General features: G+C 40.6%; 3 protein-coding genes across 3 annotated transcripts in view; 2 read left to right on the forward strand and 1 right to left on the reverse strand.

Moving 5' to 3' along the window:
* The first annotated feature begins 1,059 nt into the window (after positions 1 to 1,059).
* On the forward strand, positions 1,060 to 3,839 carry morn3 (MORN repeat containing 3). Its single transcript, XM_079524794.1, has 5 exons — positions 1,060 to 1,206; positions 2,518 to 2,675; positions 2,761 to 2,920; positions 3,434 to 3,618; positions 3,728 to 3,839. Exons 1-5 carry the CDS (start codon positions 1,062 to 1,064, stop codon positions 3,806 to 3,808), a joined length of 729 nt encoding a protein of 242 aa, XP_079380920.1. The 5' UTR covers positions 1,060 to 1,061; the 3' UTR covers positions 3,809 to 3,839.
* A 2,027-nt stretch (positions 3,840 to 5,866) lies between these two features.
* On the reverse strand, positions 5,867 to 7,549 carry orai1b (ORAI calcium release-activated calcium modulator 1b). The gene is made up of 2 exons (XM_079524431.1): positions 7,201 to 7,549; positions 5,867 to 7,037 (listed from the first exon to the last, which is right to left on the reverse strand). Exons 1-2 carry the CDS (start codon positions 7,312 to 7,314, stop codon positions 6,480 to 6,482), a joined length of 672 nt encoding a protein of 223 aa, XP_079380557.1. The 5' UTR covers positions 7,315 to 7,549; the 3' UTR covers positions 5,867 to 6,479.
* Positions 7,550 to 8,266: 717 nt separating this feature from the next.
* Positions 8,267 to 17,142, forward strand: part of kdm2bb (lysine (K)-specific demethylase 2Bb) — a gene marked incomplete at its 3' end in the record, with an annotated part of 48,370 nt that continues 39,494 nt past the window's right edge. Inside the window, exons 1-9 of the mRNA XM_079524313.1 lie at positions 8,267 to 8,374; positions 9,117 to 9,264; positions 9,377 to 9,455; positions 9,614 to 9,664; positions 9,999 to 10,173; positions 11,190 to 11,296; positions 15,304 to 15,397; positions 16,381 to 16,534; positions 16,953 to 17,068. Of these exons, the coding sequence (XP_079380439.1) occupies positions 8,303 to 8,374; positions 9,117 to 9,264; positions 9,377 to 9,455; positions 9,614 to 9,664; positions 9,999 to 10,173; positions 11,190 to 11,296; positions 15,304 to 15,397; positions 16,381 to 16,534; positions 16,953 to 17,068 (996 nt within the window). The 5' untranslated portion in view covers positions 8,267 to 8,302. The remainder of the gene's footprint in view (positions 8,375 to 9,116; positions 9,265 to 9,376; positions 9,456 to 9,613; positions 9,665 to 9,998; positions 10,174 to 11,189; positions 11,297 to 15,303; positions 15,398 to 16,380; positions 16,535 to 16,952; positions 17,069 to 17,142) is intronic.

The following is a 17,142-nucleotide window of genomic DNA, read 5'->3' on the forward strand; positions in this document are numbered from 1 at the left end:
TGAGCTTGTAGATCTGGCATGTTTCTGTTCAGCCTCGCGACGCTTTTTTCCTCTGCAGCCCAGAGCTACACTGAGCATGCGCACTAGGCCACAGATCTACAAGCTAAAACAGAGGGAGCCCTTGTATCATAATCCAGCTTGTAGATCTGTTTTTCTTTCCTCTCTTTTTTTTTGCAAGAAGCTACACCCTCTCGCGGTGAAGTATAACATTGCAGCCATACAGCCTACACTAGTGCCTCTATTCTTCGAATTGCTACTTTAACCATATTAGCCTAATTATTTAGTCTACTCTGTGCAGTTTAATTCTGTTAGGCGGACAATATTGTATTTGTACGTATAACGTGTTTGTTGTATTTGGCCTTGCCTTTGATAAAGAAACTTGGAATAAAACAAAACTAGGGGCAGACAACTATGAGTTGCTAGGTTACCAGGCACGCGTTGTGTGCTTGCTTGGTAGTCTTGTGTTCAGATCGATTGGCTGCAGCGAGCAGAGCAGACCATGGATACAGTCAGATTAAATATGTAAATGTTTTTTTTGTTTTATCCTGTAAAACTGGCGGATTACGTTTAGAAGGAGTTATTCACTGACACATTGCTGAGGTGAGGTACTGTATCCAACAGCTTCTACTTGCTTGTTGTAATAGTTTGTTCAAGTAGTAGCTAGTATAGGCTGCTGCAGGTTTGGGTCAAATTACTGAAAACTGTTACTGAAAACAAATTACATTGGCAATTTACATAGTCATTATTACATAGTGATTAACATAATCCCTTGGACACAAAGATTGGTTCAACAAACATTCACTTTTCACTTTAAAAATGTCATTGTGAGGATTAACAATAGGATGTATTGTGGTGTGACCTATTTTGCAACTGATGCGGGCCTACCCCCTTTATCTCCTATCACAATCATTAACACATCAAAGCCTCCCCCAGTGGACATGCTACCACCCCACTTGTGTGTGTGTGTGTGGGTGTGTGTGTGTGCATTGCAGCAACTGTTTATAAACTGTCTAAGATCATGCTATTCTGTTCTATATTTGACCTTTACAGTAGCTCAAGCCATGCCATATTTGAAAAAAGTTCAAAAAGACCCACCACTGGCCAAACGATGGGACATAAAGGCACAGAAATGTGGACTGCGACACACAGTCTACTCCGTCAATGGAGATGAATACAAAGGAGAATGGATGGATAACAAGAAGCATGGTAAATGGCAGTCTGGCATTATCACAACAACACTATCTATACTTTTAATCTGTTGTAGGGTTCATATAAAACCGTAACCATAAAACCGAGCAATATTCTGTGTATCTATGACATGCCAGTGATGAGGCAGTGAATGTGAAAACTACAACTCCACTTCCTAACCACTATCCTCAGTGGCCGTGGCATGATTGACCTTGTTCACTGTGTTCACGGCAAAATATCAATTTCATTTGAGAAAATATGGTTTGAAGGCCATAGACCATTATAGGAACGCTGAGAATGAAAGGGAAATTGCCTCTGACAATATGGATTCTATATAGACTATCCATCCATCCATCCATCTTCAAGCACTTATCCATAGTCGGGTCGCGGGGGCAACAACTCCACCAGAGTGCTCCAGACTTCCCTCTCCAGAGCAACATTAGTGACTTCCTCCTGGGGATCCCGAGACGTTCCAAGGCCAGTGAGTCGATGTGTTTCCTCCAACTGTGCCTTGGTCTGCCCCAGGGTCTCCTCCCAGATCATGGGACATGCCTCGAGGACCTCCATAGGGAGACGCCCGAGAGGCATCCTAACCAGATGCCTGAACCACCTAAGCTGGCTCCTTTCCAAGCGAAGAAGCAGCGACTCTACTCCGAGTCTCTCTCGCGTGATTGAACTTCTCACTCTATCTCTAAGGGAGATGCCAGATGCACATGTGGGCAATGACAGAGATACTTGGGCTGGTGTGATTGGGAGGAACGGCCTCCCGGATCTGATTTGTGGTTTGTTATTGGACTTCTGTGCTAGTCAATAGTCATGGACTGACCATAACAAACACCATGATGTTCAAGCATAAGGATGCTCATTGTCATAAGTGTACTTGGTACCACTACCAGAGCACCCTAGGCCAAAGATCAATGATCAATTTTGTAATCATGTCAGCTGATCTGAGGCCGTATGTTCTGGACACTCGGGTAAAGAGAGGGGCTGAACTGTCAACTGATCACCATCTGGTGGTGAGTTGGTTCAGATGGCGGAGGCGTGTAGTGCGGGTGAACTGGGAACATTTGGAGGAGACCTCTGTCCGGAAGGATTTCAACTCCCACCTCCGGCGGGACTTCTCTGGCATCCCTGGGGGGGACATTGAACAGGAATGGGCAATGTTCAAAGCCTCGAGACTGTGATAACATCAAATATGATATGAAATGCACATACAAAATAGGTTTTAACTAATGAGAGATTTATGATTGTCAAATTGCTTATCATGGCAGATATTTCTGCGTACACCGTACACAACAGCTAATATATTAGACCGTTCATTTTGTCTAGGAAAGGGTACTCACATTTATAAGAAGGATGGGGCCATCTATGAAGGTGACTGGAAAAATGGAAAAAGTGATGGATATGGTACTTACAGCAAACTACTACCAGGATCCAATGAGTATGTAAGAAAATACTCAGGTGGCTGGAAAAATGCCAAGAAACACGTATGTATTTGAAACACAGATCCCCATACACACTGTTCAACACCCACTCCTTAGGTTTTACAAAATGTTCTCTCATCCTCCACAGGGATACGGGACATTCTTCTACAGTAACTCGGCTGTCTATGAGGGACATTGGTCTGAAGATAAAAGGAGTGGATGGGGACGAATGCACAATGACAATGGAGACATATATGAGGGAGAGTGGATAGAGGGCAAACATCACGGACAGGGGACGTTTCGATTTGGTGAGAACGATGACCAGGCTTCAATTTGCTAAAGTAAAAAGAAAAAAGAGGGGGTTAATTTCCTTACCCACTTATGCTCTTTATACTTTGTTGTAGGACAAATCGCGGAAATAGACAATTAAGAAGCTTTTAGATCTGCTTTTTTCAAAAATGTTGAATTATAAAAGAAAAGAAGATTTCTTCAAAAATCATAAAATGTCGGGAATGTATTTGGTATGGAAATTAGAGGGCCTAGTAGGGCTCTGGGGGACTATATGGTCACCTAAGTATGTGGCAAAATTATCAAACATAAATATCAATCATAGACGGTATACATTTTCCAAAACAAAATGCGTGTTGTTTAATTCAGTCTGACCAGAAGCAGGGATAAAACAGGCGGGGATATCAAAAGCATGGGCATGGATCCCCCATCCTCCCCAGCAAATCTACATATTGCATTATTCTTCATATTTTGATTTAGAATTCATCAAGGCAGTCTAGTGAATGCTAACATTTGACTTCCTTGTATTAAAGCAAATGGAAACAGTTACGAAGGAACCTGGAAAGATGGGAAGAAGAATGGTTATGGAAAGTTCCACTATCTGAACAAAGGTCAGCTTTACGATGGGTTTTGGGTGGATGGAGTGGCTAAAACGGGAACTCTGTCTGATTTCGGAAGAGATGAAGCACCAATGCCAACAACGTATCCAATTCCAAAGGTATATTTTGAATTTGTTGACATCTATTTCCTCTTTTTATAATCATACTATTTTTTTGTGATGTTTTTTTTTTTTACCACTCAAAATGTGAATAATTGTGTTTTTCAAGGTATACCTGCTGGATACATCATTGGTTTTGATGGAAGCCCAATCCGTCTACCACAATCAGTGCTGCACTGTTGACATATAAGAAGATCACCAGCATATACCAAAACCTTGATGCACAACCATAGTTTAACAGGACTTACAATAGGGTATGCATAAAGTGTGTGGCAAATCGAGTTGAGTTTAAGGTCGTTTTTAGGTTGTTTAATGCAATCAGATAGGACTTGTCTGTTTGGATGTATGGGCTGTAGCGTAAGGTCAGAACGTTTTTTTGTTTGTTTTTTTGCCACTCAGTAATCAGTATGCGTTCCCACATAACTTCCGGGTATGATGACACACAATAACCTGCTATCATGAATTCAAGATTGTATCACTCCTCAGTATCATGTTGTCTTACAGATTATAAAGCTGCATGATTAAAACACATCTACTGACTCTAAAATGGAATATATAGGCCATTGACCAAAACAGATAATCACCTCTGGCTACTGTTACTGGAGTTGACTAGATATGGACTATAGATATGGTTTTGACAATCGAATGAGTGTTCATGGTCATATAAAGCTAGAATCTCATTTCGTCTTGTCTGTCCCTTCAGAGATCTGGAGGATGAGTTATTCTGCTGGTAGGCCTATAAACAGCCTCCTGTACTATTCCTTGGTGCACTCGGGCAGTGGGTGGGTGTTTGTTACATCATAATGGAGAATCTGAAAGCACTACCACATTTCTTTTTTACTTTTCGGTTTTACAACTAAGACATTCTAGCAGGAAAACATTTATCATTTTAGAATCAAGGGACACATGGTAAAAGTGCTTTTAAACAGCTGTAGTTTGGGGTGCAAAATGCATTTTGGCAGACCTGGTAAAGAGAATAACTGGAACATTTATCACAGACAGTTCATGCTTATGTCCATATAGTAGCTATGTTGAATTTATGAGGACTGTTGAATTTACGAGCAATTTATGAGGACAATTTAGCAGTAACTACTGTTTTATTTGTGGGGTTGAAATTGTAGACTACAGCACACCATTTTCAGATGGAGGCAGAGTAAATATATTATTCATTATTTTAATTTTTATAATTGCAGTGACACTGCATTATGTATATACTGTGTTATATGCAAAGAATGTTACAATGTGCTTGATTTAGTTTTGGTAATAGAATACAAGTTTCAACACAACTTCAACTCAGGATGTACACATAATAAAACACTTATTTCTAATTCTAATGTGGTCCTGAGGGATAGTGAGATAATCCTGAGGGATAGTGAGATAATCCTGAGGGATAACAATTTGAGCCCCCGGATTCAATCTACAGCGCTCAATATGTACTTGTGGCAGTGGCTGTTAAACATCAGTAGTCACAACATGCCAGACAGATCCACCCCATTTTTGTGTTGTAATTTCCTGTGTGGTATGCTGTTCCTGACTGTGTAGTAGGCTATGTTTTGTGATGAGAATACATTCAGTATATGGTATTTTTGTGATAGCACTATCCTTGGTCCGTGAAAATGTGTTCAGCCATATACATGTGGATAAGTGACAGTAAACTGACTGAGTTGCAGTATAGCCAGTCTTAAAAAGATAATATATACACAGGGATCCTGTTTTGATTGTAAGAGGCAGAATTTGGTTTGGAGCAGGTACAAAGGCTAAAAGCTTGTTTGTTACAATGTTGTGTAAACACTGACACCACGGCGTGTAAACAGCGCCTCAAACTGTGACTCCGCCCACAAACGGGGGAAGTTGTGATTTTCGCTCGTTCACTGCAATGCAATTTGCGGCATTTTCAAAACAATATTGAGCAGAGTAGCGATTATCAAACGTATTTGCAATGCCATACGTTCGCAAGTTAGATAGCATCGGCATAGATGTTTGTCCGTATGTGATTAAGGATTGGACCAAGTTGCATTGGCAGCCATAGAAAATTCCGGATGTGACGTTTTTGGGCGTTCCTGTCTAGCGTGGTGTCAGTGTATGTCACTTTTGCAGATTTGTATTAAGCCCTGGACTACAGAATTAATGTCGAATTAATGTCGTAGAAATCTTAATTTTGAATAATTTAAATGTAAACTAGGCAATCAATGTCTGGTTGTGGTTTGTCATGTAATGTGTAACAGTAAATTCAGCCTATAGGAACCAATATGGTAAAAAGTATTTATTTAACACTATGTGCTTGAATTGCAGCACATATAATATGCACTACATTTTGGCAGGTAAAGTACGGTAAGCAGAAAGACAGGCATTACAATTAAACACTGATCTCCAAGAGAAAAAAGCAGCAAAATAAAAAATATATATATACACAGAATCCTAATGGTCATATACTGAGCAATTCAAAATACACAGTATGAAAAAAAGAAAGAAAGAAACAGTGGTTCATAAACCTCAAGAGGGAATTAATAAATAAATATGAAGTATTTTAAGGATGGGTGACTGGCATACAGATAATTAACAGGGGAAACACTGATGCCATACCTTATGAGGTAAATCAAACCATGATTCACAGTTAAGACATTTTCATACTGATCATACTGATTTCAAGTTACATGCAATTATGGCAAATGTGCGTGTTCACAGTTGATTCATCATCAATCATATTAACATCATTTTAAAAATGTCTAAAAGTGCAAACACTTTCAAAACAGTGAACTGAACAACAATTAGGTGTGTTATCTTCAATCATGTACGGTTAAACACCAACTAATGTCCTCGCTTTAACGCACACCCGTGAGAGTGCAACCAGCACACTTTGTCTATGGGAAGCTGGGAGATTGCAGCATTGAGGACTGCTCTCCTCTGTGGTCCAACTCGTTTTGTAGCCTGGTAAGATTGGACAGCTCTTCCAGCTCCTGGAATTGTCTGTCCGTTTTGTGACTCACCAAGGAGCGATAGAAATGAACTGCAAAGACAATGAAGACCAAACCAAAAGGGACCATGATGGAGGTGGAGGTGATGGCAGCAGCCACACCAGATGACATGGCGGTGCTGTTGGCAGCCCCCTTGGGCTTAATAGGTAGAAATTTGACCCAGCAGAGCAACACCACCTCAGCCAGGAAAAGCAGGGTGCCGATAACAGTAGAAAAGCCCCAGGCCAGTTCAATGTGTCGATGCATTCGCTCATGCGGGGACTCATTCACGGAATTGAGGTTGTGCACATTGCTGACGGCTTCAATGTTGGGCAAAATGCAGGTACTGACCATCAGAGCAAATAGGTGAACAGCCACAAGCACAGTGGTACAAGCACTGAATGCAATGAGGAGACCCGGTGGGTATGGATAGCTGGTGTCCAGTTGTACTTCCACCATTGCCACCTGGAAAAGACAGGCGAAAACAACATCACATTCAGCAACGTAACTTACATGATCAGAAACTATAGCCTATATATAGCCAACACATCTTGACTTGTCATATGCATGATCCAATCTGTAGCCAGGCGAGGAAGCAATGGCTGAGTGAGAGAACGGCATACGTTACCATGGCAAATCCAGAAAGTAAAGCAGATGTCCGACTAGAAGCCTTCAGTTTTGCTCGACTCAAGTAGAGCTTCCTCCAAGATAGAGCCTGCAGTGAATGCTCGTCCAGACCCATTGTGTCGTTCAAAGGACTGGTCCAGCAACAGGCGACGTCCCTATTCCCTGTTGTTCTGTCTGATCGGCACTCTGCAAAGCAGCCAGGTGTTCACATGTCAGTCGTTCAAAAAAAAGTTGTATCGCAAGCTGCAGTTATATTCAGACCGCATACAAGTTATTCTTCATCGCCGGAGTCGAGCGACGAGCGTGTGGTGCGTGCTTGCTTGGGGCCCTGCACCTTAAAAGCGTGATACTTCGTCGTGCGACGGTGTCGAATGCGGGAAATAGCCGATCTACAAGCTCACAGCCCGTCGCTAGCGCGAAGCGTTGTGAGCTTGTAGATCGGCGGGCTTATATTACCCACAACTCTGTGCGGGTTGGTTAGAAGAGAGGACATCCGCTGGAATAAATTGTTGATTTTACGTAGAAGTGGAAACTGGAAACACTTGCTTTAATACTTGAGTAGTAATTAACCTACATGCATCCACCTCACAGCTGGAGTCATTTCCTTTAACGTTATTCTCTGATTCTCTCATATCATCCTAGGTTATGGTCAAAGACACACATGTTGTTGTTGTTGTATTACACTATAATAACGATCAGAATGAAAGATACTGTTGTATACATATTGACATATTCACTGCAGCTCTTAAATGATCTTTATCATTTCATGTTGAAATTATTAAATAAGCAAATTACATGTTATTTTTGTATGATTCATTTATATATGTATTATAGCATATAGGCCTATATATATTATTTTTTGTAACCAATGCTATGTGCGATATTATCCCCGAAAAATAAATAAAAATGAAGAAGTGAAACCATGATGACATGCATATGACGTTGTCCACCAACAATGTTTTGGTTCTTGTTGGCGATGACGTAATACAACACAAAACATGGTTCCCCTTGTTTTGAACCAGAAAGCTACAGCTAAGTGATTTATTCCTCTGTGAAAACTAAAAAGATCATGTTTTCCACCGGAAAGTGAGTGTGGCGACTGGATGCTGTTTGTGTGTCGGACAATGGCGCACAGCACCGCGGATACGTGCTCTGCCGAGTCTGGACGCAAACTGGTATGGAAAGGCTTTCATTTATGGACGCTTGGACGCAAAAGCTATAGATTATATAAAAAAACGAGACAGGTAGCCCTGCTAATTAGTTAGCAACGCTAACGTTAATAATGTATAATGCATGTTGTGTTTGTCAGGCCGGAGTTTCACTCAGATGTGAAGGAAAAAGGTTGATTTATTATATGCTCAGACTTTGCATGCATATATAGTTTCATTATGTCCGTTTGTATGGTTTAATTATTGTGTGTTATCGACATGCTATGGATCCAGGTCGATGTGTGTAGACTAGCCCTACACTGAACTCCTGAAACGTGTGAACGGAATGTTATGTCACGCCTAAAGAACATGTGTGTGTGTGATATTGCTCCCATAACTTAACGTAAACATCCAAGTTACAGCAAAAATAGAATACACAGGCCTACCCCTTCTATTCTAAATCAGAGCCTCTAATTTGACCTTTCTACATCTGTCATAATTGTGCCTTTACAGTTTAATTATTCTGTATAATTGGTAGTGTTGCTCTGCAGCCAAGTAAGAGCAGATCTACAAGCTCACAACATCATCAGCATCGTCTCTTGTGGTGTGTGGGCAAGCGACAGTGGATTCTAAATGATGCTTTAGTCATGATGATACTTTTAAAAGTCACGATGGTAGGCTACTCCTCCTGAGTCCTGCCACACGTGTTCCTACTAGCGTTTTTGTTGTCATGAGTTGTTCATGAACGCCTTCTCGTTTTCATTGGTAGCGCTCCATCTGTCGGAAAATGTACGGCGAAAATGAAGATATGTCAGACGTGGAGGAAACAATTGCAAACGTACGAGGATTCAGCGTGGAGGAGAAACTCTCCAGTGATAGTTACAATGCAAACTTCGTTCACGTGATGGAGGGTAAAGGTAATAGGCCCACATCTGACATCATGTTTCATTTGATTTACTGCTTCTGGGTGCTTCATATGACACGAAGTAGCATAGGCCTATATTCACAATCATTCACTTGTGCTTACAGAATTCACTTATGAATATGTTCAGAGAGAAGCTCTCAGGATACCACTCATTTTCATACAGAAAGATGGACTAGGGATCAGGTAAGAGAAGAAATTACATTACAATGTGATGATTGTTGTGATATTAACACATTTCTGTGGTTAGTGCAACCTGTCTCTGACACTCTCTTTTGTGTGTGTGTGTGTGTGTGTGTGTGTGTGTGTGTGTGTGTGTGTGTGATTCTTTTCAATTTCTGTAGAATGCCTGATCCAGAATTCACTGTTAGTGAAATTAAAGGCCTAGTTGGTAAGTTAATTGTGCTGCAATGGTTCTTTAATATATAGTTAGTATATTTTTCTTGTCGATTTTAAAATATTAGATAAAATTATCATATAGTCTCAAATGTAATTCTTTTACAATACCAATGGAGGGAATAGGCTGAATAAGATTGTATATTTGCTTGCTCCATCTAGTGACGATACTGGTGAAGGACATGTATTACAAGGCATATCTACTCATAATGAATGAATAGTAGTCGCAAACACAATATGTTGAAATAAGACAGCTTGCTTATTATGTCTATGAATTTCGAAGTCCAAAATAGTTTAATCCTAAGCATTTGTCATGCTTTTTTCTTAAGGCAGTCGTCGTACTGTTGACGTCATGGACGTGAGCACTCAGAAAGGTTCTGAAATGAGCATGGCTCAGTTTGTTCGCTACTATGAGACTCCTGAGGAAGAGCGGGACACACTTTTCAATGTCATCAGCTTAGAGTTCAGCCACACCAAGTTGGAGAACCTCATCAAGCGTCCCACTGTGGTAATATGACACCGCTGCCTGCACAGCAAAATATGGAGTGTTAAGTTAAAGCTGCTATAAGCAATAATATGTCAAAATTTGAATGACATTTTTATTTTTTTTGGTATTCAGACAGCCAGCAATGGGTAGAACGCTCCCAAAAAAGTGTTGTCTCTGTGACACATCTAGGGGCCGCAATCTGCATTCAAAGATTTTGCTAGAAGCTTTGTCATTGGTCGATTTGCCTGTCTGCTTTCTGATTGGTTAGTCACTGCGACCAGGTGTTTTTCGACCAATGACAAAGCTTCTAGGAACATCTTTGAATGCAGATTGCGGCCCCTAGATGTGTCACAGAGACTACATTCTTTTTGGGAGGGTTCTACCCATTGCTGGCTGTCTGAATACCAAAAAAAATAAAAATAAAAAGGTAATTCATATTTTGACATATTATTGCTTATAGCAGCTTTAACTTAGAGTGAAATACCTTTTTTTTGCCAGAAATTGCTTGTGTAAAAGCGCAATAAATGAATGAACGCAGCAGATGCATTTGTAGTGCCACTCAGGAATTTGCCTGAGGGGGATGCATCATAACCTGAGTACACTGGGTTCCCCAGTGTACTCTCTACTGCCCCATCTGGCGGAGTCAGGTTAGATGCATCATGCCTCTGCATTTGTTATCCCACCTCTGATCAATCATTTTGATTGACTGTGTTATCTCTGCTTCTGGTCACACTGAATTAAATGCATGCGTTTCCTTTTGGGAAATGCAGTAGACTATCTTATCTGATATATTTCATATTTATATTTGAGAATATCACAATTTAACAACAAAAAGTTAAACGCAATATCCCTGCAATCCATTTTTTGTCAAATATTTTCATTTGTTTAAAAAACTAAAAAGTATTAGAGTATCTTCAACCTGTATTTGTTGTACAACAATGTATGGCATGAGTGGTTAAGAGTTTTTTTTACAAATCGATTCCAGGTGCTACTGTCCCACAAGGTTTATGGTGCAGTTTTCCTTTGCTTTCTCACAGGTAGATCTAGTGGATTGGGTGGACAACATGTGGCCACCTGATCTGAAAGAAAGCCAAACTGACTCTAGCAATGTCATCTCAGAAATGAAGTACCCAAAAGTGCAGAGGTATGTCCCTTTTGGAAGAATTTCCATTTATTCATGTCTCAGGTGTGTGTGCACATTCCAGTGCTGTCCAAGAATGCTCTCTTTGGACATATCGTTTTGGGTTGATGAATTTTTTTTCTTCATTTAATTGTAAAGATATTAAGTTGGTCAAATACAAGACTGTGAAAAAGTAAATACACACCATTTTGTCAACACAGTTATTGTATGGCAATCTGCGAACCCATTCGGTGCCTCTGGGGGCACCACCTCCTTTTTAGAAACAGGAACTCGGTTTGGCTCCTCCCCTTTCTTAGTCCACTTCCTCCCGGGTGCTTCTGTGTTTATTCCTACTAACAACAACACTACATGTTTAAGGCAGTGGTACTGGTACAGATTCTGCTGTTGACAGAATCTTTTTTGAGAGATTAGCTGTAGGGAAACCTAATCCTCAATTCAACACAACCGGCTTTTAAATTAAGGCTACCTTTCAACACTACAATGAGCTAAACAGGGATTCCCAACTGTGAGCTGTCTTGGCGGGTGTATGACATTAATAGTGTAATGGCGCTGCTGGTGTTATAATTATTAAAAATAAATAAAAATATATTACTTCAGAATGTAAGATGTAAGAATGTAAGATATAAAAACATGAAAGAAAATATTTGTAATCTTTTAGTACGTTTGAATAAATAAATTATTCCACAATCACTTCATTTCCTGACAGCCTAACTAACTGGTGAGTTCTGCATATTTGCAACTGTACAGGAATCATGAAAGAGGAGTTGCGATTTGATTAAAATTACTGGTGTTATACTACTATACTGTGTAATAACTGCTGCTATGATAGCCTTAATAGAGGGTATGCACATGCATAAAGTGAATGGCAGATCGAGTGGCAAAGTGAGTGACAAAGTGAATTTAATGTTTAATGTTTAAAGTAATTTAATGCAATCAAATAGGACTTTTCTGTTTGGATGTATGGGCTGTCAAGGCCAGAAAGTAGGTTTTTTCCACTCAGTAGGCATTCCCGCATAACTTCCAGGTATGATGATGATGTCACGCGCATACCCTCTATAGTTAATACATTAGGTGTTATATGTTTAATAACTGCTGCTATGATTGACAGCTTCATTGTGGGCTCGCCAATGTGATCACAGTAATGTTCACATTATATTATTATCCCACTATTTTGAATGTGAGAGGCCTATTGTACATTTTGGCAAGTTTTCTCATTATTTGATTAAAGTTAATGTGAAAATACCACTAGACTAGACTAGGTTGTCTTTTTTTAAGTGTAAGGCTTTGGGGGTGCGTCATCTGTGTCTGGATGTAGAAGGGGGTGCATGGGCTAAAAAGTGTAGGAACCGCTGAGCCCAGATGATGTTAATCTTGTACTGACCGATGTAGAGATTGATACAATGAAGGATACAAGAAATTTCGACATCTACAGATCTGTCTGCCAAAGGAGGCAGCACCAGCGATTGAACCATGGGAGTGTACTTCTTTTTTCACTCTGTTTCTCTTTATTTTTGCTGAATAAAAGATTGCAAAACATGCTTTGCCTTGTCATTGCAGCTTATAGTGCTGGAGTAACATTAACGATGCCATCAATGTTGTAAATGTAGTTGCAATGGGGTGTACTTTTTCACAGCACTGTAAACAGGCCACTAGGTAAACACTGCGCAATTGTTCCTGTTTTTTTGACGAATTAGTGACGTCTCGATTGTCCTGGAAATGACGTAAAGATCATCCACATATGGGCTGTGATCTGGCCTAGTCCTGAACGTCACCGGAGGACGTCATCATGACGTCATTTGGCTTGCTGGGTTATGAATCCACCCTGATAAAGGGATTCTCAATCATCTTAATGTAGTGGTTCCCAAACAATGTGCCATGAGACTAGTCCAGGTGTGCCGTTGAATTTTGAGTGACGCACACATAATAATTATTGCAAGCAATATACTATATACATACAATATGTACATACTACTATGTATTACACACGCACGCGCGTGCACACACACACACACGCACACACAATTTCAACACATTTTCAAATATAGTGAAAATAGCAAGCTAAAGTGTCACATGTTGTGTTGTGATACATGAGCTATGGATCAGCTATTCTCAGTATGAAAATATTATTGACTGAATCATAGGTGTGGTGTGTCTTCTTAACACAAAAAGTTTAAAAACCGTTTTCTTATTGAACTGCACACATACACTTCCTTTGATTTTGATGCTGGGCAGAAGGGTTCTCCAGCTTAGAAGCAGTTGTTTTATAACAGCTGTTGCTTGAGTGCATAGGCCTATAAACATCTTGAAGCCAAATCAACAGACAGCATTCAGACGTAACTAGAAATCTGGAGCAGTCTGTCTGAATAGTTTTCGCCATTACCTCAGTCAATGTAATTGTCTGTACTTCCTGCTGTTAACCCAATTTGACCTGAGATCAGATTCTCAAAATGTCTTCTAAATCCTGACAGTTTTCTGAAAAAGCTATGTTGTCAGTCGCTCTTCAATTTTTCAAAAATAGCAGATCGGTGGCACGCTATGAGCTTGTAGATCTGCTATTTTTCAATAGCTAAAGCATAACATAATGCTAACACCAAAAGGGGTTCCCGCCCAAAAACTCAGGTCTATCAGTATGAGGAAGCAGACCTTTACTGATCTGATGTTAGACCAATATAGGCTTCCCATGTATTCTGGTAAACCTGACATTTTGAATGCAGTTTCCAGTCTTGGAAAAGCCATGAAATATAAAATAATTATTGCAAATGTCCTAAGAAGTAAGTTGCTGCATGGAGTAGAGTTTAGGTTATCGTTAAGTAGCAGGAGGTTTTACATAATAGATACCAATATACGAGAATGTCTGGTCAGTGACAGGTCAGTGTGCCATACAGTAAAATGAGTGAATGTACAGTAAGACTGACAGCCATCTAGTGGCCACATTTAATAACCACATGAACCCTAGTGTCTCTAATATGGGGGCAAACATTCGTCAAGAACTGCAAAAATTACAAGCTCAAAACACACTGTAGATCTTGTGGATGTGTTATTTTCGGCTAAGAGACTTCAAGTAGAGCAGTGGTTTTCAAGCCTTTTTAATTAATTCAACCCGGTTTAATTTGACACTCTCAAGAGTTAAAGATCTAATACGGGGTCCATTTGGTCTACCAACTCTCCATCAGTTAGCTGGGGACGACCTGGAACCTCCCTCAAGGACCCCCAAGTAGAGAGATAAAAGGAGCCGACCTAGTATAGATCTCAGGGGGATCATGGTCAACTAATAGTTGCGAACGCAGTGAGCATTTACTATGACACCCAGCAGATCATGTCTGTCTGTCTGTCTGTCTGTCTGTGTGTGTGTGTGTGTGTGTGTGTGCGTGCGTGTGTGTGTGTGTGTCACGCTGTAACACCACCCGCCCGCCACCAGAGGGCGCAGCTGTATCACACACAAAAACACACACACACATGCACACACACACACACACAAACAACTTAACTTAAAAAAAAACTTAACTTAATAAAAATTAACTTAAAAAAAAAACTTAAAGAAAAAACTTTTTAAAAAAAATCTTAAAAAAACGTAACTTAAAAAAGAAATCTTAAAAAAATAAATAAAAGAGAACAAAAGAAGAATAAGTGCACAAAATATAAGCATTGCTATCACTAATAATGACAATGTTCCCATTCTGTCTCACCCACTTCTGCCCCAGAGTTGCATGGTGACTAGCTCCGTTTCTATAAATAGAGTTGTTCCTCTCTTTCCTCCCCGAGTTACTGAACATTTTGTATCCAATGGATACCTAATCATTCCTCAATAATCCCCCTGAGCCCCGAGGGGAGATAACCTGAGGTGAAAAATGTATAAATGTATGGCTGGCGTGCATGTTTTAATTGCTATCTGTAATGTCAGAGAAATGCAGTCTTATTGCTAACACATGTATCACAAGAGGCTGCATTCGTGCCATCAGCATGATGTATGAGTCTTGTTTTATTAGTCCGTGTTGTTTCTTTCTCTGTAGGTACTGTTTGATGAGCGTGAAGGGCTGCTTCACAGACTTCCACATTGATTTTGGGGGGACTTCAGTGTGGTATCACGTGTTCAAGGGGCAAAAGGTAAGTCTTGTTTTGTTACGGGTGTTATTATTATGAGACACAAAGTCTCATTCTGTTAGGATGTAAGAGTACTACTTAACCCATTTTGGGCGGGAACCCCTATTTGGTGTTTCAAACATTATGTTATGCTTTAGCTATTGAAAAATAGCAGATCTACAAGCTCATAGCGCGCCACCGAGTGGTGCGCTACGAGCTTGTAGGTCTGCTATTTTTGATAAATCGTGAAAATGTAGCGCAAATTTGGAACAGGAATATAACGTTTTTAACTCAAATCTTTGCTTCTGGGGGGGTCCCTGGAACAGCATATTTTCAGATGGGGGTCGGCGGCCAAATACATGAACTTGACAAGAAATAGTTTTTCAGAAAACTATCATGATTTAGAAGGCATTTGTAGAATCGGGATCAGTTATAAATGGGTTAACCACTTCAACCCTAGCATCCATATTCTGGGTCAAACTTTCACCAAAATTAGCAGATCCCAACGCGTCGTCACAGTTGTACGCTTGTAGATCTGCTATTTATTTTCGGCAAAGAGATTAGGTGTTGAAGGGGGGGAAATGGACACAGAGTGCAGAGTTGACTTCATGAAACCTAGCACCATAGATGGTGTTCTTCATCAATTAGTAACATTAGCTCTACCTTCTTTTAAGCCTGATGGATAAAAGGCTTCTCTAACACTTGGTATAAAAGAGCCTGTTCCCCAGTTTGTCTTTGTGCTGGCTGCAGTGTCAGCAAAACCCAGCGTTACTGCTGTGGTGTGTGCTTGTACAACACCATAGAGAGGGATCACATTATACACACCTGCAGAGGTCAATCAAGAGATTGAAGAGAAGTAGAGAGAATGAGACACATCAACTGATAGGACAGGGTCTGACAGCATTTCTATTAACTTTGAGTGTTTTTAACAGTTTATCATTCATGTCCAGCCTGAAAGGATTAATGATTGATAATCTAAAGGGAAATCCCCTACCGCTCTTCTCCAGGTGTTTTGGTTGGTGCCTCCGACCCCTCATAACCTCGCCCTATATGAAGACTGGGTTCTGTCTGGCAAACAGAGTGACATCTTCCTGGGAGACCGAGCGGACGGGTGTCAGAGAGTGGAACTTAAACAGGGCTACACCTTTTTCATCCCCTCAGGTGAAATTGCATGATTGTATCGGTTAAATGCGTAACCTCTGGCCGGCTTGTCTAAAATATTTTGTCAGGTGACTCTGAGGAAGATCGAAACATCAGTCACTTGTTCTACTAAGCAGCTGAATGTCCGTGCTGCTCCAGTGTCTTATCTCCTGCAAATGTTGTCGTGTGTGTTTTCTTTTTAAAGATTAGTTTGTGGCTTTTCTGCCTTTTTATTGATAGTATCAAGTGAAGATGGACAGAGAGAGAGAAGGGGAGAGACACGCAGCAAAGGTCGTCACGAACGGGACTCGAACACGCGACGCGCTGTCGAGCCAAAGCCTCTATGTGGCATGCGCCTGGACCACTTGGCCAGCGGGCGCCCCGTCTTGTGTGTTTGATAATGCAGTGCTTTGAATGCGCTTTGTGCTGTTGTTTTAAGGGTGGATCCATGCCGTCTACACCCCTGAGGACACGCTGGTCTTTGGAGGAAACATCCTGCACAGCTTTAACATTCCCATGCAGCTTACCATCTATGAGATAGAGAACAGGACTAAGGTAGGAGTCCAAACATTTCCTCGACACCAGGGACGTGCACACATAGACATCAAAGGCCCTTTTACCCAAACAAC

This window comes from Electrona antarctica (genome assembly GCF_951216825.1).
Source record: "Electrona antarctica genome assembly, chromosome: 16".
NCBI classification, from domain to species: Eukaryota; Metazoa; Chordata; class Actinopteri; order Myctophiformes; family Myctophidae; genus Electrona; species Electrona antarctica.